General features: G+C 34.8%; 4 protein-coding genes across 5 annotated transcripts; 1 reads left to right on the top strand and 3 right to left on the bottom strand.

Moving 5' to 3' along the window:
* LOC146941628 (uncharacterized) lies at window positions 1-5,788 on the bottom strand. Its single transcript, XM_085749972.1, has 5 exons — window positions 5,702-5,788; window positions 1,417-1,584; window positions 364-444; window positions 182-270; window positions 1-91 (listed from the first exon to the last, which is right to left on the bottom strand). Exons 1-5 carry the CDS (start codon window positions 5,786-5,788, stop codon window positions 1-3), a joined length of 516 nt encoding a protein of 171 aa, XP_085606098.1.
* A 1,407-nt stretch (window positions 5,789-7,195) lies between these two features.
* On the bottom strand, window positions 7,196-11,403 carry LOC146941627 (uncharacterized). Of its 2 annotated transcripts, none has more exons than XM_085755448.1 (9): window positions 11,260-11,403; window positions 11,051-11,173; window positions 9,756-9,836; window positions 9,584-9,672; window positions 9,413-9,487; window positions 8,383-8,444; window positions 8,224-8,286; window positions 7,902-8,078; window positions 7,196-7,432 (listed from the first exon to the last, which is right to left on the bottom strand). In XM_085755448.1, exons 2-9 carry the CDS (start codon window positions 11,171-11,173, stop codon window positions 7,389-7,391), a joined length of 714 nt encoding a protein of 237 aa, XP_085611574.1. In that variant the 5' UTR covers window positions 11,260-11,403; the 3' UTR covers window positions 7,196-7,388. The 2 variants fall into 2 exon arrangements, with proteins under 2 accessions (XP_085611574.1, XP_085611575.1); XM_085755449.1 differs by having other exon boundaries at window positions 8,224-8,283.
* A 2,612-nt stretch (window positions 11,404-14,015) lies between these two features.
* On the top strand, window positions 14,016-16,426 carry LOC146941626 (uncharacterized). Its single transcript, XM_085749971.1, has 2 exons — window positions 14,016-14,437; window positions 15,841-16,426. Exons 1-2 carry the CDS (start codon window positions 14,016-14,018, stop codon window positions 16,424-16,426), a joined length of 1,008 nt encoding a protein of 335 aa, XP_085606097.1.
* A 3,604-nt stretch (window positions 16,427-20,030) lies between these two features.
* LOC146941625 (uncharacterized) lies at window positions 20,031-23,107 on the bottom strand. The gene is made up of 9 exons (XM_085755447.1): window positions 22,943-23,107; window positions 22,715-22,837; window positions 22,278-22,358; window positions 22,096-22,184; window positions 21,931-22,005; window positions 21,264-21,325; window positions 21,106-21,168; window positions 20,591-20,767; window positions 20,031-20,243 (listed from the first exon to the last, which is right to left on the bottom strand). The coding sequence occupies exons 2-9, from the start codon at window positions 22,835-22,837 to the stop codon at window positions 20,176-20,178; spliced, it is 738 nt and encodes a 245-aa protein (XP_085611573.1). The 5' UTR covers window positions 22,943-23,107; the 3' UTR covers window positions 20,031-20,175.
* Window positions 23,108-23,383: the final 276 nt, after the last annotated feature.

Here is a 23,383-nt window from a genome sequence, read left to right as displayed (position 1 = left end):
TCATGAAAGTTCATACCCTGTGGAGGATGTATCCAGCTCTTTCTTTGACAAAGTAATTGTGATCATTGAAACATGACGAGTAGTTTCCAAACTGCACAAGTAAAATGAAAACAATCACACCCATGCCATGCACACATAAACTATTTGACAAAGTAACACAGTGAAAACAATGAAAACATACGGAAGAAGGCCTTCTTCAAGTGGTTCCCATGTGTCAGTTATATCAGTTGATCCAATAATAGTGTTCTGATGCAGACCAACAATCCTTCTCTGAAAAACATAGACATATCGGTCGGTCACAGTTTTAAAACAAACAAAACACCAACCAATTTAATCTGTAGGGAACTCTATCTACCCTCTCACCTTAATTAGCTCAGTAATCGTCACAGTCTTATTAATCGCTCGTCCCATTGCTTTGAGAACGATTTCTTCAGTTCCTTTCTCCTACAGAAAACACACATAGTGCAAAATCAAATTAAATTCCACACAAAATACCAAAATATTAGTTGAATTAAGATTAAATTGTTACTTGCATGTATTAATCACACCAAACAAAATAAAAGAGAAATAATCCTATAATCTAAATAAATTCACTTTAAAAAAAAAAAAAGTTTCACTCGGCAATTAATACACTGGCAGCGTAAATGTTTTTAACACAATCAATCAATTATGTCCCTCGGAACATTAAAAAATCTAATCATAACTATTTCTAAAGTCACACTCATGCATATACATAAATTATTTGACGGCTTAAATATGTTATTTGTTCCTGCAAATAGGGGTCGCTTAAAATTTCATCCCTGCAATTGCTAATCTTTTTTTTTGCCCCTGCAAAGTTTAATCAGTTAAAAATTCGTCCCTTGACCAAGTTAATGACTGCCACGTCATCAAATTAACAAAATGGCACGGGAATTGACGAAAATACCCCTGGCTTTTTTTTTTTTGTTTTTTTTCCTTAAAAAAAATTTCAGTTTTTTCCCGAATTTTTTTTACGATTTTTTCCCGAAAATTTTTCAGTTTTAATTTTAACAGTTTTTTTCCGAATTTTTTTTTTACTTCTAATTATTTTTTCAGATTTTTTTAATTTAAAAAAGAATTTTCAAAATTTTGAAAAAAAAAAAATTTTGAAGGAAAAAAAATTAGCCCAGGGGTATTTTCGTCAATTCCCATGCCATTTTGTTAATTTGATGACGTGACAGTCATTAACTGGGTCAAGGGACGAATTTTTAACTGATTAAACTTTGCAGGGGCAAAAAAAAAGGATTAGCGATTGCAGGGACGAAATTTTAAGCGACCTCTATTTGCAGGGACGAATAACATATTTAAGCCGGGTAGCATAGAAGAAACAATAAGGCTTGCGGAAGAAGGTCTTCTTCTAGTGGTTCCCATGTGTCGGTTATATCAGTTGATCCAAACTTGAGTGTTCTGATGAAGACCAACAATCCTTCTCTGAAACAAGTAGACAGAGCGGTCACAATAACAAAACAAGAGAAAATGCCAACCAATTTTCTGCATAGAGATATCATTAGTCTTATTTATTGCACGTCCCATTGCTTTGAGAATAATATCATCAGCTCCTTTTTCCTACAAAAAACAAATGTATATTACACAAATTTGTAAAATATTAGTTGGAAGCGCTGTAACTTGATATTGTGGCAACAAGTGACAAAAACGACATCATAAGTCTTTGAACAAGCCGTGCATTTGCTACAAGACTAGAAATTGGCCTAGGAATTAAGAAGACTTACAGGTACACGAGCACCAAATATGTTACAGGGCCAAGTAACATGAACATGAATTGATGGCAACGACCCGCTCTAGCTAGACTCAAATGTAATGTAGACGTTTCTTTCTCTAATTCTCGTAACAAGGTTGGTATTGGTATATGTATTTGAGATGCCGACGGGGTTACGTGCTTGCTAGAATAGCATGGTTTGCGCCATTGTGTTCGGTAGATTTTGGTGAGGTGTTAGGACTTTGTGAAGCGTTGTTGTGGGTGTCTGAACTAGGCACAGACATCATTGACTTGTCTATGGATCAAAGCTCCTCGTTGAAGCTATCAACAGTAATAATAGTGGCAACACTGATGTCGGAAGCATTATTAGTCATTGTCAAAAACTACTTAATACCCATTTTACCAACTTTAAGGTAGAGTTTAGTCGGAGGCAAGCAAATAGGGTGCCTCATTGATTTGCAAAGGCATCCCCGTTAGAAGCTAGCTCCCAATCATTAATTGATGTACCATCTTGTATTAGTGACTTATTATCTAATTAATGAAGCAAGATGAATTTTCTCCTCTAAAAAAAATCTTAAATATAAGTCATTTAGAAATGGATAAGGAGAAAGAACTAAAACGTGGCTTTTATTTTACCCAACTAAACACCACTAGATGATGAAAACGTGTTGTTACATAGTTGACCAAATAGATAAGCATACTTGAAAGATAATTAATGTCTCGCGTTGACCAGGAAATAAATGGGTTAAAAAGAAATGAAGACACACCAGACAAGAACTACGCAATAACCTTTTTAGAACAAATAAATATGTATTATATGTGTGTCTATATATATACATGTTCAACTTCCAGTTGCGTTCTCACAAAAAAAAAAATTATCATTCATTCTCCCTATTTCTCTCTACCAAAAACAAAACTCATTCGTACATATACTCTAAGTAAAGAAAACAACTCGATTGATACCCAACATATACTAGAAGAAAACCCCATTAACACATATTGATGAATCCTTTCTTGAATAAAATGGTAGATGGTAAAGTGAAAAGTGAAACCAAAAAGAATGATGATATGTTTGATGACATTATGGTTTAGGCTCAAGCACTCATGCAATTTAACGGTGAAAACAACAACATTGTTATGGACAGGAGGGAGAAAATAATCTCAAGTGAAGAGGTTGATTAAATACCCAATAATAATAAGATCAATAAGATTTTTAAACCAAATTAAAGGTGAAAAAGTATCGCTCTCTTGCATATATATATGGCAAATTCTATGGTACACCCAAATATTTGAGTGTACCGGTACACCAAATAATTAAATTAATATTTAAATGAGTTGCTTTTTTGAAGAAAAAGAATTATTTTCTATCATTGACAATTATAAAAATTAAATCTTATTTACCAAAATCGTCGACGAAATAAAATTTAATTCTTTTGAATTTTTATTACTCATAACGAAGAATATTGAGTATTTTTTATGAGAAAATGTTAAAAATTTAATATGATTATTGTAAACTAGGGGTGTTCAAATCCAAACCGATCCAAAATAAAACCGCAAACCGATCCAAAAAAACCGAAAACCGCAAAAAACCGAATATATTTGGATGCGTTTGGATGTTGTTTTGTAAAAACCGCTAAGATCGGATCGGATTTCGGATCACTTTTTCAAAACCGAACCAAACCGAACCGAACCGCAAAAATAAATATTAATACTTATTTATTCTTTTATTAGTATTATATATTGCATTATTATAATCATTTTTAAATTGTAATCTTATATATTCCACTAATTTAATCTATATTATTATTACTTCATATGTTTAAAAAATAATTGATAATTTTCATACTCTAATTTTAATTTTTTAATTTATTTTGCATCAAACCTATTATTTTTACCATGTTTGTGTAATATTAATATTAATAAAAAAATAATATATTTAAAAAAAGAGTAAATAAAAAAATATATTTTGCATTTTGGATATCCAAAAACCGATCCAAATTAAACCGCATATATTTGGATCGGTTCGGTTCGGATTTTTTTAGAAAACTCATCCAAACCGAACCGAACCGCATGTGATTTTTATTTTGGATCGGTTGACATTTTGCCTCAAAACCGATCCAAACCGCACCGCGAACACCCCTATTGTAAACAATGAAATTATGTTTTTTCTTATGAAATAATGTTTTCTAAATTATAAACCTTGATAAATAACTTTTTTCTTTACATCCTAAAATGATCGTTATTTTATCAATTTATTAAGTAAGAGTACCGGTACACCTCAATTTATGAGGTGTACCGCAGAAGTTCCCTATATATATATATATGGTGACAAAACCCATTGATACTGAAAATTTAGGAACAAAGGTCAAAACTTGATTAGTACTTTCAACAAGTATCTTAGCCAATAACTACTATATGTATTATTTGTTGAACCAGATGATAAGAGGGTATAATTATTCTCGAGTGATTATCTTGGTAACAAATCTCATGGTGAACTAAATAAAGCGTGTAATGTTGTTGCAAGCTTAAGTTGATCCTTGATAAGGGATTATTGTACCTTATCTGCATATATATTTTTTTTAATAAAGATAAAAGATATGAGTCAATCTATATATTCAATTCAAAGTTATGTGAGTAGGGTTATTATTTATTCATTTTACTTTTATTTTGTAATTGTGTAGCTCATATTTGTTTTCATGTTGAAAATGTATAATTTTTTGTCTGAATTCTTTATGTTGTTGTACATAGTTATATTACTCTTGAATGTTATATGTAATAAGTAAAAATAGGAATTAAAGTTAACGGTAAAGAGCAAGATTTTTTTTTTTTTTTGAGCAATATGGATAGTAGTTTAGAGTTATGTTTTTGAGGATGAATATGTTTTATTTTAATTATTATTTGAAATTTTGATTAATCAACAAATATTTAAAGAGGTCGTAAAAATTTATATAGAATTGTAGACGCTCATCCTATTTTTAATAAACAAAATGAGGAATGGAAATTAATGTTAATAATGATGGCACCAATGTCAATTTTAGAAGTAGAACTATCTATGATATTGTCCGTTTGGTTCAGCTTTGAATATAATTGATTCTGAGAGAATTGATTCTGATAGAATTGATTCTGACAGAATTGATTTGAGAGAATTGATTTATGTTTGGATACAATTATGTAGAATTGATTAAACAAAATGATTTATGTTTGTATGCAATTATGTAGAATTGCTTTTGAATGTATAATTACTAAAATAGACATAGCTAAAGGAGAATTGATAAAGAATGAGAATTGATAAAGGGCAATAAAGTAAAATAACATGTTGTAATAATAAAATATATAAACCTATACACGTTGTTCAAGGAGAATTGATTCTAGAAAAGCTAGAAGCTAGGATTTGTAGCTTCATGGAGAATTGCTTTTGAAGGATAAAAGCAATTCTGAAAAGCTGAACCAAACACGTTGTTTTTGGCTAGAATTGCTTTTGGCACTGTAGAGAATTGATTTTGGGCTAGAATTGCTTCTCAGAAGCCAAACCAAACAGGCATATTTGAACTTTTTCTTCAGATTACGGCGAGCTCACAGAGCCGACATTTCTTGGATAAAATGTGCATAAGTACATAGAGATGTGTAAAAAAATCAATATAAGTCTATATTAATTAGGAAAATCCTCAAAGAAATTTCAGATGGATGAAATTTCAGATGGATCTAAATATCTAATTGTACCTGTAAATACATTCATCGTACAAATTAACATTTTGAATCAAAGTGTGTAGGAATGCTATGGACAGATGCTCAAACACTCTCCAATTACCACTCTCTCTTTGATTGGGCCATGTCATCCAAGTTTTAAACATTTTTTTGGGCTACCGATTCTTTAATTATTTCACCTTTGTCGTTTTTCATCAAGCACCCTTGACCCCTTCCATGGAAAATCAGTATCCATTTTAATGGTCTTCTTCCCAATCAAACCATCACCATCAATTCCCCTTCAACCAAAAACCTGCTCCTCACCCACATACATTCAAAACCAGCATAACCATTATCGAAACATCCCATCGTTACCGTCGCCCAAACAACTTGTCATCGCCGCCCAAACATGTGTATCACCGCTACTGTTGTTGTCTCCACCAAAACCACAACTACCTCTGTAAATTCTTGCTGCAAAATATCACCCCAATCATCAATTTCAATTAATCAATTAACTGTGTTCATTAATCAATTCATTTTCAATCAGATTTGGTTAGATTCTTCAATCGCTGCCAAATGATTAATTTTTTTTAATTAGGTGTTAATAAACCTTGTAAAAAAAGTAGGTTTAGAAAAAATTAGTTAGATGCCAAAGTGTCAAAGCACCATAAGAGCTCATCGATGAGGTAGTTGGCTTCAAAGGTTAAACGTGGGTTTACATTGGTTAAGCAGAAGGATCTGCGTTTTTGTTTTTGTTTTTTTGTTTGAATAAAAAATGATAAGTATATGAAACCAGCATAGCCGGTCATCAGGTATTGGGTTTTAAAAAATTGATGATGTGGACCAATGGTTGAGGGAGTGTTTGAGAGAGAGTGCAAAAGAGGTTGTCCATAGCATTCCTCAAGTGTGTAAATAGGACACAACTGGCTGAAATTGAGTCCATCTTTGCTCCATTTAGATATGCTCCATTTACCCCATTTATCTTAATGGATGTGTGACACGTGTTAAAAGAATATCCAAGGGTTGAAATTAAAAAGGGAAAGATAGGTAATAAAACAAAATCCCTAGCCTACTGTTCACTTTCTCCTTCTCCCCTTTCCCTCACCACGCTCCTTCTTCCTCTGAAACAACATGGCCGCTGCCTCTCCTTCTCCTTCTCACCAGCGCCGTCGTCTTCCTCTGAAACAACAGGCCGCTGCCTCTCCTTCTCCGAGATCAACAGAAAAAAAAAAACAAAACGATTCAGATTGATAACAACAGAGGTTTTAAAATTGAAAACTGAAGCAATTGATCTACAAAATCTTCCAATAAGAACAAGAACAGAATTAATTGAAAACTGAAGCAATTCATCTACAAAATCTTCCAATAAGAACAAAATTAGAACAGAAAAGGAGAGGGAGAGGCCATGGAGAGGTAGTGTCGAATTTTTACACATAAATCAAGTGATAGTGCTGGTTTTACCAACCATTTGAATAATTGAATCAATACATCTGCCGACGAGAAGGAAGAAGGAGGAAGAGGAACGTCGTATTGTTTTAGAGAGAGAGAGAGAGAGAGTATTGGAAGGCACGTTTTTTTCCAGTACATAAATGTCTTTCTTTAATCTTTTAATTTCAACCCTTGATATTGTGTTTGCCACATGTCACACATCCATAAAGGTAAATAGGGTAAATTGAGCATATCTAAATGGAGCAAAGATGGACTCGCTCAAACTACCACTAGAACAGCTGCATGCATGGTCTAGTCTTTGGACAGAACCATGCTTAACGCCACATCTAACTCAACCTATCGAACTTAAAATTATAAATGTTATAAGTGAAAGAATATACAAAAACAAAACTGATGAAACATGGTTGCAACACTGAGCGCTTCAAATAATATAAAATAATTGCAAATCTAACAAATAACTAAGCAGAGAGGTAACCCCTCTTCTAACAGATCATATACATGACGAGCAACATCTAAGTGATCAAGCAGCTGCTCCACGGCCTCTTCCCCTTCCACGACCTCGGCCTGCAAATCATAAAAAAAAATAAAAATTACGAGACTATCAACTTAAAGTTTTGAAGAAAAGGCAAAATAATATTATGTGAACAATAAGCACACAGCATTCTTCAAAAATATAAAAATAAATAAGCAGACAGCAGCACAATAAGCGCTTGCAAATTTCACTACAATGTCCCATAAAGTTACTTGAAGAACAACTATAAAATGCTTAAACGAGAAGGTAACACAAGATACAAAGGAAACTAACAAATAAGATAAGGAAAACAATCGGTGGGTTCAAATTAAATTATTTTCTTCTCTAGTTTGATTTAATAGGAAGCATCGTGTAATACAAATAGCACACATCAAAATATTTGACTGGACTAAAATAAACAAACTTATTCTATATGGCAGCACACAACTGGTATTAATCAAACTTGATAATGCATTTATACATAACTGGTATTAATCAAATTTGATGGACGTGCATGCTTACCACGTGGGGCAGGTGGTGCATCATATTCACCATTGTCGTAATAGCCAGCTGGCTCGGCACCATAGCCACGTCCTCGTCCCCGGAAAGCACGCCCCCATGCACGGCCACGCCCTCTCCCACCATAGCCACGCCCACCATCCCAACCATCAACATATTCCATACCCCCGTTGTACATTCCTACAAAGAATTATTGTGTAGAAATAAGAAAATTTTGTATTTTAAAAGAAACCATAAAAGGTTCAAGAAAGATTTTCGGATCATTCTATAATCTATACTACATCCAATTGCAGTTAAATATGCAAAACTAACTACTCGGCAATACCTCTGCCTCTTCCCCTTCCCCTTCCACGACCACGTCCCCTTCCCCGCATCCTTGGTGAGCCTTCTGTATCAAAAAATACTGTTAACAGTAACTACACATGCCATAATGATCATAAGTTTTCACTCTTTTAAAATATCAAAGAAAAAACTGTTAACTTGCCTCCTTCCTCTTCATATTCATTTAAAGGTTTTACTTGATCAGCTGGAAGAGGGGGTTGATATCTGCATGAGAAAAAACGACTTAGATTTTGCCAACAGAAATGTCAAATACAAATTAAGACAAAGGGGATACAATTTAAGACAGCCTCTAGTTTTTTAGAAACTGGGATATTATGTTTGAAATAAGGAAGTTCAAACCTCATGAGTATTATAAAGCTTGTAACATAATTTAATCAAAAGGGGCTTCAGTAAAACATTAGAACTTTCTCATTTTGGATTTGGCAAGTTATATAAAGCTTGTAACAATAAAATAGTGAAAATTATCTAGACATCTATAGCATGATAGCACGATATAATAACATATATACCACAAAAAGTAACACAGTGGAAGTTACAAAATATTTAGCACTTTGCCGTGACCACAAATCTCACAAAAGTACAACGGCTAGGAAAAAATGCTTAGCAGACTATAGCTGTACTGATTATAAAAACAAATAAACTTTGCACAAGTAGTCATGAAGTTCGTACTTTAGACCATCTCCAATGGTGAGGTCTTCACCATTTAAGACCCGGTACCTAATAGGTACCCCCATTGGGGAAATTTTTTGGGGGGTCTCTTGAGACCCAGGGTCTCACTTAAGAACCCCATTCTTAAGTGGACCCCACACCACTTTTTATTAAAATAATCATTGTTGAGTTGCTTTTGTTGAAATGTAAATGATAGTTTTATTGGTGGGACCCATTTAGACCTTTTGTTAGAGGGTCTCCATTGGAGTGGTTGAGTACTTATTAGGTACTATTATTAAAAAATAATAAAAAAGTGATGTGTACATGTGGGACCCGTTTAAGACCTCAAAATTGAGGGTCTCCATTGTGGATGCTTATGAAACGAACTACTAGGTCGATCTTAATTAGTGATCAAGTAGTTTGCTTGAAAAATAACTAAGCCTATTGAGAGATAAGATAAGGCATCTAATTAACAAGCATAATTTTGAGATACAGATGTCACGCAATATCATGAAAGTTCATACCCTGTGGACGATGTATCCAGCTCTTTCTTTGACAAAGTAATTGTGATCATCGAAACATGACGAGTAGTCTCCAAACTGAGCAAGTAAAACACAACGGGAAAAAAAAAATCACACTCATGCATATATATAAATTATTTGACAGGGTAGCATAGACGAAACAATAAGGCTTACGGAAGAAGGCCTTCTTCTAGTGGTTCCCATGTGTCGGTTATATCAGTTGATCCAACTTGAGTGATCTGATGAAGACCAACAATCCTTCTCTGAAACAAGTAGACAGAGTCACAATTGCAAAACAAGAGAAAATGCCAACCAATTTTCTGCATAGAGATATCGACCCTCTTACCTTTATTAGCTCAGTAATCATTACAGTCTTATTTATCGCACGTCCCATTGCTTTGAGAACAATATCATTAGCTCCTTTTTCCTACAAAAAACAAATGTAAGTTACAAAAAATTGTAAAATATTAGTTGATTAATAAATGGATATTTGCATGCATGGAATGGATCACCCCAAACAAAATATAATAGTCCCAAAACCAGCATAAAATTGTTGTAAAATGATTAAGTATACATTAAACAAAGAACAAAAAATATAGAGAAAAAAAAATGCTATAGCCAAAATAAGGAAGTGCTGCAGGGGATATTGGAAAAACCAAGTCCCACATTGCCTATAGATAGTATCTAGTAAGCCGGATGGGAAATCCTATATGGTATCAAATCTTATCCTAGATCTGTTGTTGAGCCACCCACCGTATTATCCACCTAGTCCAATAGCATCCGGCATGAGGGGACTTGTTGGGAAGGAATATCCCCCCCCCCCCCCCCATGACTTGACAAGCATTTAGTCTTTGACCTTAAATGTATTTTCAGTCTGTCTGTCTATCTAGGAGCCTATTTTCTTGTACTTGTCACTATGACTTGTGTGTCCCTCTATTTGTTTTTTCTCTCTTGCATCAAAACATATTTTTTCAAGAAATTCCTTTCACAGATTAATTTAGTAAATTCATTTTTACTTTACTGATTTTTCTATACATAACATTTTTAGTTGTTCGTGTTTCAGACTGAGCCAACCCCGCTTAGTGGGATAAGGCTTGGTAGTCTTTGTAGTGTTTCGGACAGAGCCAAGACCCGACACGCAAAATATCAATGATCCAACCAAATAGACAACATCGCGTTCAGCAATACACGGAATTTTCCCGTGATAATATCACAAATAAGAGGGCACTCTGTGAATCGCGCCAGATTACCGGCAACCTAATAACTGTCTCAGAACCCAACATGTCACCTATAAAGGTCTCCAACCCTTGATGAAAGGTATATTCTCAATTCTAGTTAAACCTCTAGACTCTCCTTAAAAGCCTAAAGTAACAGCGCCGTCTTGTGTCGCATTCAATCAACTGAGGCTGTTGTCTTCAAAGGGATTTAGTATAAGTATAACATAATCTTAAAAGTTACTCACTTTATTATATGCATAACTTGCATAAGCATATAAAAGAAAATTGTGGAAATATTTATTATTTACACAGGAAGTTTTCTAAAGTTAAGAGCATAAATTTAATTGGGTATTAATTCTATCTAACCCAAAAGCAATGTGATTAGGCGTTAATTAAAAAAGTGATTATCTAATTTGTTACTAACTTGAAAGAGAGTGGTGGCATAAGTGATATAATTTCTCATTCTTCCTTGAGTAGTAATGCGAATCTCGTTTTCGTTAATAGGACCATCTGCTTTGGGCTTCTCCACCCTCTGGTACCTATCCATCTGAATTAACAAAATTCAAACAATCAATTAACGATAAACATTGAATTCGAAGAATTAATTCAATTCTAGGGTTTATAAACGAATACCGTTTGTGCTGTGCGTTAGTAAGATGGGAGCGAAGCGAGTTTTGGAAGAAAGAAAGGTAGACGCAGCGATTGCGCTCTTTAATCTATACGATCAGAGGAAAAAGGCTAATGAGTAGGGTTTACGTAGTCTCGGTCTCATTACCTGTTACACCTATAATATTTCTCTAACTTATATAGTACTCCCTCCGTTTTAAAATAGTGTCGCTTTAGCAAAAAAATATTTGTTTTAAAATGAATGTCACTTTCGATTTTCAATGCAATAATAACTTCTTTTTTTCAATTGTACCCTTCAATTAATACTATGTTACACTACTTCCAAAGTATTATTTTTTCTTTAATGAAAAACAACCAATAGTTGATTAGGATAATTTGATAAAATTGCTATGACATTTGACTACTTTATTCCATTCATTAATTTGTGTGCAATTGGCTAAAACGACACTCATTTTGAAACGGAGGGAGTATAAATTAGTAAAAAAAAAAGGCTTAATTACCTTTTTAGTCCTCTAACTATTTAATTGGTATCGGATTGGTCCTCTAACTAAAAATTGATTTATTTTGGTCCCTTAACTTTCTCTTTTGAATTATTTTGGTCCCTTAACTTTCTCTCTGTTACACATTTTGGTCCTTTCCGTTAAATTTAATTAAAAAAACGTTATGGTTTATAACTCAGCAACAACACCATCAACAGCAACAAGAAATAAACCCAGAAACTCATAAAATTCATACTAAAACCCAGAAACTCATAAAATTCATACACAACCATCAACAATCTCAACTCACCATACAATCATCCAAAACAGTAACATATAACATTACACCATTTCTTTTTCTTTCGAAAAATCATCGAGTATTATCGTCCATTCATGGTAACAACATTGTTACACATCCAAACTCAAATCACCATACCTTGCACCAAAACAAACTCGATTTGGAGCTGAACAACACGCAGCAAACACAAAGCTCCACCATAGGCTGAACCGAATTTGTGAACGGGAAAAGAAGGAAGTTCGATCCACACAATCACAGAGGTTGAACCGAAACTCAGAGAAAGAAGGTGAACGAACCGGAGCTGAACCAAACCGAAGCAGAAACGTGAAACCGAAGCTGAATCGGACCGGCCTTGCAACATTGGAACCAAACCGAATCACAAACGAGATCGGAGAAGAGGTAGTTCTTCATTTCGTTTTCATGTTTGTGTTAGATCTATGTCGTTTAGGTTTTTGATCTCGTGTTTTTAAGGTTGGATTCGGATTTATCTTCGAAAAAGATGTTTAAAAATGTAAAGAGTTTTAGATCTGGTGGAGAAAATTGGGGGTTTTTGAAAACCCTAATTTTGGAAATTTTGTGAAGGGAAAAGAAAGAAAGAAAGAAAATTGGGGGTTTTTGAAAACCCTAACGTTTTTTTAATAAAACTGACGGAAATGACGAAAAACAATAACTTGACAAAGTTAGAGGACCGAAATAAATCAATTTTTAGTTAGAGGACCAATCCGATACCAATTAAATAGTTAGAGGACTAAAAAGGTAATTAAGCGTAAAAAAAACCTATGAAAAAAAGAAAGAAAATACCTAAGAAAAACTAAAAGTAATTTTCTAAAATATTTCTAAGTTTTTCAAAGAGATAAGAAAATAAATGTTCAAATACAAATTGAAAAACTTTTTTTATATACTATATTTTGTAAAATCTTGTTTTACTAGAAGATTAGTGTTACACGCATATGATACGCACTCCATGGTAGAGCCACATACACTTAAGGGGTTGCAACTGCATCCCTTGGATTTTATAAATTTGAACCAACAAGGATGTAGTTTTATCATTTTTGAATTCCCTCGCTATTTCACTTTGCACCAAAATTTAGTCAAACCAACAAGGATGTGTCTATATTTTCAAGTGGAGTAGTGTTTTCAAGTGGAGATGTGTCAAAAAGTGGTTGTCAAAATATCATTTCTCTTGAATTTAAAATGTATGAGAAATATAACATATGAGTTGTTGGCTAGTATTTGAATTAATAGGTTCATTGATTTCTTTTACTTCTTGTAATAAGGATTAGAGGGAGCATAATAGTTTTTTTTTTTAATAAATTTAAGGTTAATTCTTAAATAATTTGATATTCCGTTGTGCATCAGTACTTCTTGGGTAAAATTACTTAAAATTTGAATTTATTTTTAAATAAATAAATATAAAATATAATATAACATTGGATGGTTGGATTAGGAGTACATAACCAACAAAACTTTAAGGGTATCAGAGTATTCACCTTAGTTTATTTGTCATGCATGTTTAAATTATATAATATAATTTATCCTCTAATAAAATTAGAAGCATATGATTTAAAATGAGAAAATATGTATTCAACGATCTCGAAACATGAAATCTCATTGAAGCCAATCCTATGCTTTTAAAAGATTTTTATGAATATATTCAAAACTTCAAATGATACACATAAGTTGATTTAAAACTGTTGGGATTTATTTTAATGTTACTATTTATTTGGGTTCAGTTAATAAGTTCCTAGTTTCTAGGTTCCACCAAGTAGAATAGCATTTGTTTTCTTTGTAACTGTTACCACGTTTTAATACGTGAGTTGAACTTTTCTTTCTTATCATGTAAGGCTATATATGCCACCACTATGTTACTCAATAAAGTTAATTTTTCCATTCCACAAAACTCTAACAAATTGGTATCAGAGCTCTTTCAAAGGGCCTGATAGAGTGAGACTAGGAACTGCAGTTTCCAAAAGAGAGAGTGAGAAATGTCATCTGAAAGTAGCAACTTTGTGCAACCAGCAATCCCTAAGTTTGATGGTCATTATGACCATTGGGCTATGCTCATGGAGAATTTTCTTAGGTCAAAAGAATATTGGCACTTGGTGGAGGCAGGCATTCCTACAATAGCTGAGGGAGTTCAATCAACAAAGGCGCAAAGGAAGTCGATTGAAGAACATAAATTAAAAGATCTGAAAGAGAAAAACTATCTCTTCCAGTCCATTGAAAGAAACATCATGGAGACTATTCTTGATAGAGGGAGTTCAAAGAGCATATGGGACTCAATGAAAAAAAAGTATCAGGGGACAAGCAGAGTGAAGAGAGCGCAATTGCAAGCGTTGAGGAAGGAGTTTGAAGTCCTTCAAATGAAAGAAGGAGAAAAGGTGGACGAGTACTTTGCTCGGACGCTTACAATGTTGGAACAAAATGTGTTTAACAATGAACCTTAAAGAGTTTTGATGATAACAAGGTATTAAAAATTGTAAATTGGACTAGCTAATATTTGTTCAAGTGTACAGGACCATAATTAAAAAGTTACATCATCATTGGTTCTGAATGAGCAAATAAAGAGCAAAGGAAACAACAAAATTTGAAGCTTGGACGCTCCTGAAGGCAACTTGCTACTGAAAAGAAAAAGCGCTCCTGAAGTTAAGTCGCTTCTGAAGTAAGAATAGTGCTCCTGAAGACAAGAGGTCCAGAAGTCATATCATCAGAAGCTGTATCATCAGAAGCTGCATCATCAGAAGCTGCCTCATCAGAAGCTATTTCACCAGAAGCTGAATATCAACTGGATTTGCAAAGATTCAAGAATTGAAGAATTATCACTGCAAAAGCTGTCTATTGGATTCGAAAACGCAACAAAGGATTAGTGGAATTTTGCAACGGTCATTTCAAAGGTGTTTGAAGGCATGTGCTTGCAATTTGGACGAAAGCATTGACATTTGTACGAATTGTACAACCACGTTCTCCACTACTCTGTTTTGTGTCCACGCTACAAGACAAGAAAACAGCTCCAGAATACGGCTTCGCCTGCATAGATGTTCCTTTGGATAAGGAATGGATTTCAAATTAGTTCTTCATAGGACAACAACCAAATCAGGCAAAAGATCAAAGGTGAAAGATCAAGCTTCAACAACGACTCTTTGGAGTGCTGGCAATTTCACAACGTCTCTTTCACACCTCTATATAAAGGAGTGAAGACTTAGAGTTTTGGTAATGCAAGAACGCTGAACGAAAGACTCACAACATTTTTACAAGTGCCAAACCTCTGCTAAAATTGTTCTGCATTCACTTCGAATTTCTGTGTCTCAAAGTCATATCTTAGAAATTCTTAAGTCCATTGAGTCTGTATCTGATTTATATTGTGAGCACCTCTGATTGTATATCAAGTGTTCAACCTTAAACAATTTTCTGTGTAATTTTGTTTAGTTAGGAAGTATCTTGCAGTTGTGCTTGAGCAGGAAGTCTCTTGATTGTGTTCTTGAGCAAAGGAAGTCTCTAGCTTGTGTGCTTGAGCAAAGGAAGTCTCTTGCTTGTGTGCTTGAGCAATTGTAATCAGATATTACTCTTAGTGAAATCTCCTTGGAAGTGCAAGGGGGACTGGACTACTTCCGGATTGTGGAAGGAACCAGTATAATTTCTTTGTGTCGTTCTTCTTCTCTCTCTCTGTTTTATTCCGCTGCATTTAGATTCTGACCATCACTTCAGAAGCTGTCTCACTTAGCTTCTGATCAGTGTGTTCAGTTTTTAGGAGAAACGAAGAATTTTTGAAAACACAATTCAACCCCCCTTCTTGTGTTTTTCTCACCTTCATACAATTGTAAACAAGATGAAGATTTATGGTAAGAACATGACCCAGGTTATGATTGTAGAAAAGATCTTCAGATCAATGACCTCAAGATTTGATTATGTTGTGTGTTCAATAGAGGAGTCAAACAACTTGGATGAGTTGAGAATAGATGAGCTTCAAAGCAGCCTTTTGGTTCATGAGCAAAGAATGAATCTTCATAGTGGAAACACTAGAGATGAGCAAGCGTTGAAGGTTTCACATGAAGATCAAAATGGAGGAAGAGGTAGAGGTAGAGGTTTTGGTTGGAGTAGAGGCAGAGGTCGAGGTAGAGGAAGGCAGTTTGCAAACAAAGCCATAGTGGAATGTTTTAAATGCCACAAACTAGGACATTTCCAATATGAATGCCCAAGATGGAAGGAAAGTGCAAACTATACTGAAATTGATGAAGAAGAAGAGATGCTGCTCATGTCCTTTGTTGAAGTTACCAATTCAAAACAAGAAGATATATGGTTTCTCGACTCCGGTTGTAGCAATCACATGTGTGGAAACAAGCAGTGGTTTTCTACCATTGATGAAGATTTCAAACACTCGGTAAAGCTTGGAAACTAATTCCAAAATGGCGGTAATGGGAAAAGGGAACATTCTACTTGAGATCAATGGTGCAATTCAAGTAGTCACTGATGTCTACTATGTTCCAGAGTTGAAAAATAACTTACTGAGTGTAGGCCAGCTTCAAGAAAAAGGATTAACTTTACTTATACAAAATGGAACATGCAAGTTATTCAATCCAAGAAGAGGATTGTTCATGCAAACAAAAATGACAGCAAATCGAATGTTTGTGCTGCTGGCTAGTGTGGTGCTTCAAGAGACCTCAACATTCCTACAATTAGCTACTGAAGATAGCTCACAATTGTGGCATCGTAGATTTGGGCACTTGAGTTACAAAGGTTTGAGGACTTTGCAATATAAACAGATGGTGAAGGGCCTTCCACTTGTTAAAGCTTCGAATAAAAGTTGTACTGAATGTTTTGTCGGCAAGCAACATAGAGATGCCATTCCAAAGAAGAGTCAATGGAGAGCTTTCCATAAATTGCAGCTTGTACATGCTGATATTTGCGGGCCTATTACTCCCAACTCCAATAGAAACAAAAGGTACTTTATAACATTTATTGACGACTTTAGTAGAAAAGAGTGGATTTATTTTCTTGCTGAAAAATCTAAAGCATTTACAACTTTCAAAAATTATAAAAGCCTTGTTGAGAAGGAGTCAGGTGCCCTTATATGTTGTGTACACACTGATAGGGGCGGAGAATTCACCTCCAATGAGTTTAATGAATTTTGTAAAATCAATGGCATAAGCAGGCAACTTACAACATCCTACACTCCACAACAAATTGGCGTAGCGGAGCGCAAAAATCGGACCATTATGAATATGGTTCGGTGCATGCTTTGTGACAAACAAGTACCGAAGTCATTTTGGCCAGAAGCTGCAAAATGGACAGTTCATGTTCTCAACCGGAGTCCGACACTGACAGTTAAAGACAAAACTCCAGAAGAGATGTGGAGCAGAATTAAACCTAGAGTTGATTACTTTAGAGTATTTGTGAGTCTAGCTCATGTCCATGTACCTGATACAAAAAGATCAAAGTTGGATGATAAAAGCATGCAATGTGTATTACTTGGTGTAAATGATGAAGCTTATCGATTGTTTAATCCGGTTTCCAAAAAAAATATTGTCAGCAGAGATGTTAGTCTTGAAGAGGATAAGGGTTGGAATTGGGGGAGGACTGTCGAAGAAGTAAAGCATGACATATTTGTATGTGAAGGCACTAATGATAGTGAAAATTCAACCTTTGAAAGTGAAGAAGAAGTTGTAAAAGACACTGAAACACCAGCTGACACAGTTCAAGAGGTAGAAACAATGACCTCAACATCAAGTGATTCATCTAATGAAGATCCACTAGTACATGCTGAAGGAAGGATTCGAAAAGCGCCTAACTATTTGCAGGATTATGAAAGTGGTGAAGGATTGTCCGCGGATGAGAACTATTTTTCAATGTTTACTTCTCATGAAGATCCAAACTCATTTGAAGAAACTGAAAAAGATGAGAAATGGAGAAAGGCAATGGACTTGGAGATGGAGGCGATAGAAAAGAATAAAACCTGGCAGCTTACAACTTTACCTGAAGGTGCTAAGAAGATTGGTGTGAAATGGGTCTTTAGAACCAAATTAAATGAGAATGGCGAGGTTGGTAGCTAAAGGCTATGCTCAGCAACAAGGGATTGATTATAATGAAGTTTTTGCTCCGATAGCAAGGTGGGACACAATCCAGATGGTTTTAGCTTTAGCAGCACAAAACGGGTGGAGTGTGTATCAACTCGATGTCAAAAGCACATTTCTTCATGGTGAGTTAATAGAGGACGTGTATGTAGAACAGCCATTGGGGTATGTCCGAAGGGGTGAAGAAGAAAAGGTCTACAAGCTTAAGAAAGCTTTATATGGGTTAAAGCAAGCACCGCGAGCTTGGTATAGCAAAATTGAATCATATTTTGCTAAGGAAGGATTTGAAAGATGCAATCATGATCATACTCTCTTTGTCAAAACAGGAGGTAAAAGAATTTTAATTGTGAGTTTGTATGTTGATGATTTAATTTTTACTGGGAATGATGCATGCATGTTTGAAAGCTTTAAGAAGTCAATGAAGATTGAGTTTGATATGACGGATTTAGAGAAGATGAAATATTTCCTTGGTGTAGAAGTTCTGCAAAATTCAGACGGCATATACTTAAGTCAGAAGAAATATGCTTATGAGCTGCTTGAAAAGTTTGGACTGCAGAATTGTAACTCTGTTAAGAATCCTATAGTCCCTGGTTTTAAGCTGTCAAAGAATGGAGAAGGTGTTAGGGTGGATGCTACTTCTTACAAGCAATTAATTGAGAGTCTCATGTACATTACTGTAATGAGGCCTGGTTTAATGTATGTAGTATGTCTCTTGAGCAGGTATATGGCTAATCCTACTGAGTTGCATATGCTGGCAGCAAATAGGGTTCTTCGTTATTTAAAGGGGACAACGGAGTTAGGGGTGTTTTATAAGAGAATGGATGTCGAAGAATTGGTGGCTTACACCGACAGGGATTATACCGGAGATATTGATGATAGAAGGAGCACATCCGGTTATGTATTTTTACTGTCTGGTGGAGCAGTCTCATGGGCATCAAAGAAGCAGTCTGTTGTAACATTGTCCACCACTGAGGCAGAGTTTGTGGCAGCCTCCTCTTGTGCTTGCCAATGTGTGTGGATGAGAAGGGTGTTGGAGAAGATTGGGCTCTCACAAAACAAGTGTACTGTTATTATGTGTGACAATAGTTCAACAATTAAATTATCCAAAAATCCAGTCATGCATGGTAGAAGTAAACATATAGATGTAAGGTTCCATTTCTTGAGAGATCTCACTAAAGAAGAAGTGGTGAAGCTGGTCCATTGTAACACAAGCAATCAAGTAGCTGATATTATGACCAAACCGTTGAAACTTGATGTGTTCCAGAAATTAAGAGATCAGCTTGGAGTTTGTGAGGTGCCAAGTTTAAACTGAATGCATACGTGAACGTGGCGTCCATGTGTGCATTGGCTTGGTCAAAATTGGCATGGGGCCAAAACTGCAAAAAAGTCAATACTTAAGGGGCAATTTTGTAGTTTATTTAGTTAGGGGGGCAAAATCGCAACTTCTTAAAATATAGGGTGTTAAAACTGCAATTAAGCCGATTTATTTTAATGTTAATATTTATTTGGGTTTAGTTAATAAGTTCCTAGTTTCTAGGTTCCACCAAGTAGAATTGCATATGTTTTCTTTGTAACTGTTACCAGTTTTAATACGTGAGTTGAACTTTTCTTTCTCATGTAAGGCTATATATGCCACCACTATGTTATTCAATAAAGTTAGTTTTTCCATTCCACAAAACTCTAACAAAAACATGGATCAAAAGTTGTGATGAAAAACTTTTGAACACCATAAATCAAAGAAATTTTTAAGGTGAATAAAACAAAAAATTGAAAAATTTACAAGTTGACTTAAAAATTTAAGGAGAATAAAACACAAAATTGGAATATTTATAGGGACCGAAAACATATAACATATTTTACTGCCGCAAAAATTTCTATAAGAAAATTATCAAAATCAATTTTTTTCAAAAGTCTAAACAAAAGAAACATATCTAACTCAATCTGCGAACTTAAAATTATAAATGTTACAAGGGGGGAACTACAAAACCAAAACTGCAGGAACATGGCCGCAACACTGAACGACTCAAATAATCCCAAATAAAATAAACAAATAAGCAAAGAGGCAACCCTCTTCTAACTAAGCAGCTGCTACACGGCCAGCATCACGACCACGTCCACGGCCTCTTCCCCTTCCACGACCTTGGCCTGCAAGTAATTAACACAGCATTACTACAACGTGAACTTAAATTTTTTATGAAATTATTTAAAAAATAAGCAAAGAGCAGCACAAGAAGTGCTTGCAAATTTTACTACAACGATTACTCTAGTAAGGAGAACAACTTAAAATGCCAGCAAAGAAAACTAACAAATAAATACGACAAGGAAAACAATTGGTGAATTCAAACCAAGTAATTTTCTTCTGTCGCTTATTTAATAGGAAGCATCATGTAATGCAAACAGCACACAGCAAAAAATTAGACAAGACTAGTACACTGATCTTATCAAATTCCATATGATAATACAACATCAAATTTGTGCTCTCTCATGCTTACCGCGTGGGGCAGGTGGGGCATCATATTCACCATTGTCATAATACCCAACCGGCTGGGCACCATAGCCACGTCCTCGTCCCCGGAAAGCACGACCCCATGCACGGCCACGCCCTCTGCCACCATAGCCACGTCCACCATCATAACCATCACCATATTCCATACCCCCATTGTACATTCCTACAAAGAATAAATTTTGTAGTAATAAGAAAATTGTGTTTTAAAGGAAACTATAAAATCTTTCAAGAAAGCATTTCTGATCATTCTACAATATAGGTTGAGAAATTATCTTCTGTATTTTCCTCCATGTAGATATTTCCTATTTTCTTGCATATATCATTGATGTAGTCAATCACATGTAGGCCATATTTAATCCCTATAATTATTTAATTTCCTTTGAACATTTTTTATAAGTACAGCATGTTGATTGCTAATTTTTCAATCAATTCAGAACCAAAACCTTATTCTCAAGTCATACAATCACAATTAAATAAGCAAAACAAAGTACTGAGCAATACCTCTACCTCTACCCCTGCCCCTTCCACGGCCACGCCCCCTTCCTCGCATCCTTGGCGAGCCTTCTGTGTATCAAAATTACAGTTACAACTACACATGCCATGAAAATCACAACTTTTCACTCTTTTAAAAAAAATCAAAGACAGGACTATTAATTTACCTCCTTCCTCTTCATATTCATTTAAAGGTTTTACTTGATCAGCCGGAAGAGGAGGTTGATATCTGCATGAAGAAAAACAACTTAGATCTTGCCACAGAGAATACATTTAAAGAAAAAAACAAAATTATCAAACATAGTGGGAAAGACGGCATCACTTGTATAAATCATGACTGGATCTTAATACTTACAGAGTTGAAAATGTAATTGAATCCTTAATAGAAAACAAAAGTTAAAAGTACAAAATTACAAACAATAAAAACTGATATACTGCTAAGACAGTGAAATCAAACCCTTCTATCAATCTACATTGAAGTCAAGTGACAATAAATACAGCAGCACGATAGAAGTAGTATTTACCACACTCCTTGAAGTCAAGGGTCTAACATGCTATGAAGCATTTACACAAACACAGACCGGACACAGCAGTAACACATGGACAACAGTTATAATTTGAGAAAATAAGTAACTAAATGTAATCTAAGGTGTCAGTGTCATGTTAATCTCAGTCACCAACGGCTTCACTCTGAAGTGTCGATGCCACTTAGCTAACATGTTTCCTAATCCTTAAGTGGTTTGCTTCAAAAATAACTAAGCCAATCAAAAGATAAGGCATGAAACAACATAATTTTACGATGCAAATGTAATACAATATCATGAAAGTTCATACCCTGTGGAGGATGTATCCAGCTCTTTCTTTGACAAAGTAATTGTGATCATTGAAACATGACGAGTAGTTTCCAAACTGCACAAGTAAAATGAAAACAATCACACCCATGCCATGCACACATAAACTATTTGACAAAGTAACACAGTGAAAACAATGAAAACATACGGAAGAAGGCCTTCTTCAAGTGGTTCCCATGTGTCAGTTATATCAGTTGATCCAATAATAGTGTTCTGATGCAGACCAACAATCCTTCTCTGAAAAACATAGACATATCGGTCGGTCACAGTTTTAAAACAAACAAAACACCAACCAATTTAATCTGTAGGGAACTCTATCTACCCTCTCACCTTAATTAGCTCAGTAATCGTCACAGTCTTATTAATCGCTCGTCCCATTGCTTTGAGAACGATTTCTTCAGTTCCTTTCTCCTACAGAAAACACACATAGTGCAAAATCAAATTAAATTCCACACAAAATACCAAAATATTAGTTGAATTAAGATTAAATTGTTACTTGCATGTATTAATCACACCAAACAAAATAAAAGAGAAATAATCCTATAATCTAAATAAATTCACTTAAAAAAAAAAAATTCACTCGGCAATTAATACACTGGCAGCGTAAATGTTTTTAACACAATCAATCAATTATGTCCCTCGGAACATTAAAAAATCTAATCATAACTATTTATAAAGTCTAAAGTCACACATATGAGTGGTACTTAAATTAATCTCATTATTATCTAATATACGAATGAATTAAATTAAATTAAATAAACACTAACTTGAAAAAGAGTGGTAGCATAAGTGATGTAGTTTCTCATCCTTCCTTGAGTGGTAATGCGGATCTCATTTTCGTTGATAGGGCTATCTGCCTTGGGTTTCTCCACCCTCTGATACCTATCCATCTGAATTAACAAACACAAAATCAAATTAACTAATCAATTAACGATTCCGATAAACAATTAAATCGAAACATTAATTGAATGAATCTAGGGTTTGAAGGATAATACCGTTTGTGTTGAGCGTGAGTGAGATGGAAGAGAGCGAGGGGCTGGGTGGCTATGGGGCGAATATGTCAAAGCAATACACTCTGTGAGTTGAGTTGACAGGTTTTGGGGATATGGGATTTTGTTTTGTGGTTTCAATTTGAGGCCGAGGGGGAGAGAGAAAGAGATACACGCGAGGGTTGCACACTCTATCTATAGAAAAAGCCTGGCCCGAATCATTAGGGTTATTTGGTCACGGTCTTTTCGCCCGATTATACCGCTAAACTCATCTGGACTATTCCTAATGGGCTTTTATGACCCGGCTCACTCTTTTTTTTTTCTTTTTACTTTATTAAAAAAAAAAATTAACAACAAAATCAGGGAGCAACTCACTCATTACAAATAACTATCATCGTATTGTTTTGATTCAATCTTAACAATAACAATAACCAAGTAGTAGACAAA

This window comes from Medicago sativa, chromosome 3 (genome assembly GCF_051527215.1).
Source record: "Medicago sativa cultivar Bolivia chromosome 3, Bolivia_mono, whole genome shotgun sequence".
Taxonomy (NCBI): Eukaryota; Viridiplantae; Streptophyta; class Magnoliopsida; order Fabales; family Fabaceae; genus Medicago; species Medicago sativa.
Note: the sequence above shows the minus strand (reverse complement) of the source record. Positions and strands in the feature narration are given on the sequence as shown.

Bases quoted from the DNA above. Each gene is read 5' to 3' on its own strand.
- LOC146941628 (XM_085749972.1), bottom strand. From the start codon at position 5,788: ATGGGATGTTTCGATAATGGTTATGCTGGTTTTGAATGTATGTGGGTG. The intron at 1,585-5,701 runs GTTTGATTGGGA...TGTTTTTTGTAG, and splicing joins AAGGGGAATTGATGGTGATG to GAAAAAGGAGCTGATGATAT. The intron at 445-1,416 runs GTTTGGATCAAC...TGTTTTCTGTAG, and splicing joins GTCTTCATCAGAACACTCAA to GAGAAAGGAACTGAAGAAAT.
- LOC146941627 (XM_085755448.1), bottom strand. From the start codon at position 11,173: ATGGATAGGTACCAGAGGGTGGAGAAGCCCAAAGCAGATGGTCCTATT. The intron at 9,488-9,583 runs GTAAGCCTTATT...TTACTTGCTCAG, and splicing joins CTAGAAGAAGGCCTTCTTCC to TTTGGAGACTACTCGTCATG. The intron at 8,079-8,223 runs GTATTGCCGAGT...AATTCTTTGTAG, and splicing joins GGGAAGGGGAAGAGGCAGAG to GAATGTACAACGGGGGTATG.
- LOC146941626 (XM_085749971.1), top strand. From the start codon at position 14,016: ATGTCATCTGAAAGTAGCAACTTTGTGCAACCAGCAATCCCTAAGTTT. The intron at 14,438-15,840 runs TACAATGTTGGA...TTCTCACCTTCA, and splicing joins GAGTACTTTGCTCGGACGCT to TACAATTGTAAACAAGATGA.
- LOC146941625 (XM_085755447.1), bottom strand. From the start codon at position 22,837: ATGGATAGGTATCAGAGGGTGGAGAAACCCAAGGCAGATAGCCCTATC. The intron at 21,326-21,930 runs GTATGAACTTTC...TTCTTCATGCAG, and splicing joins CTGGATACATCCTCCACAGG to ATATCAACCTCCTCTTCCGG. The intron at 20,244-20,590 runs GTAAGCATGAGA...AATTACTTGCAG, and splicing joins TGCCCCACCTGCCCCACGCG to GCCAAGGTCGTGGAAGGGGA.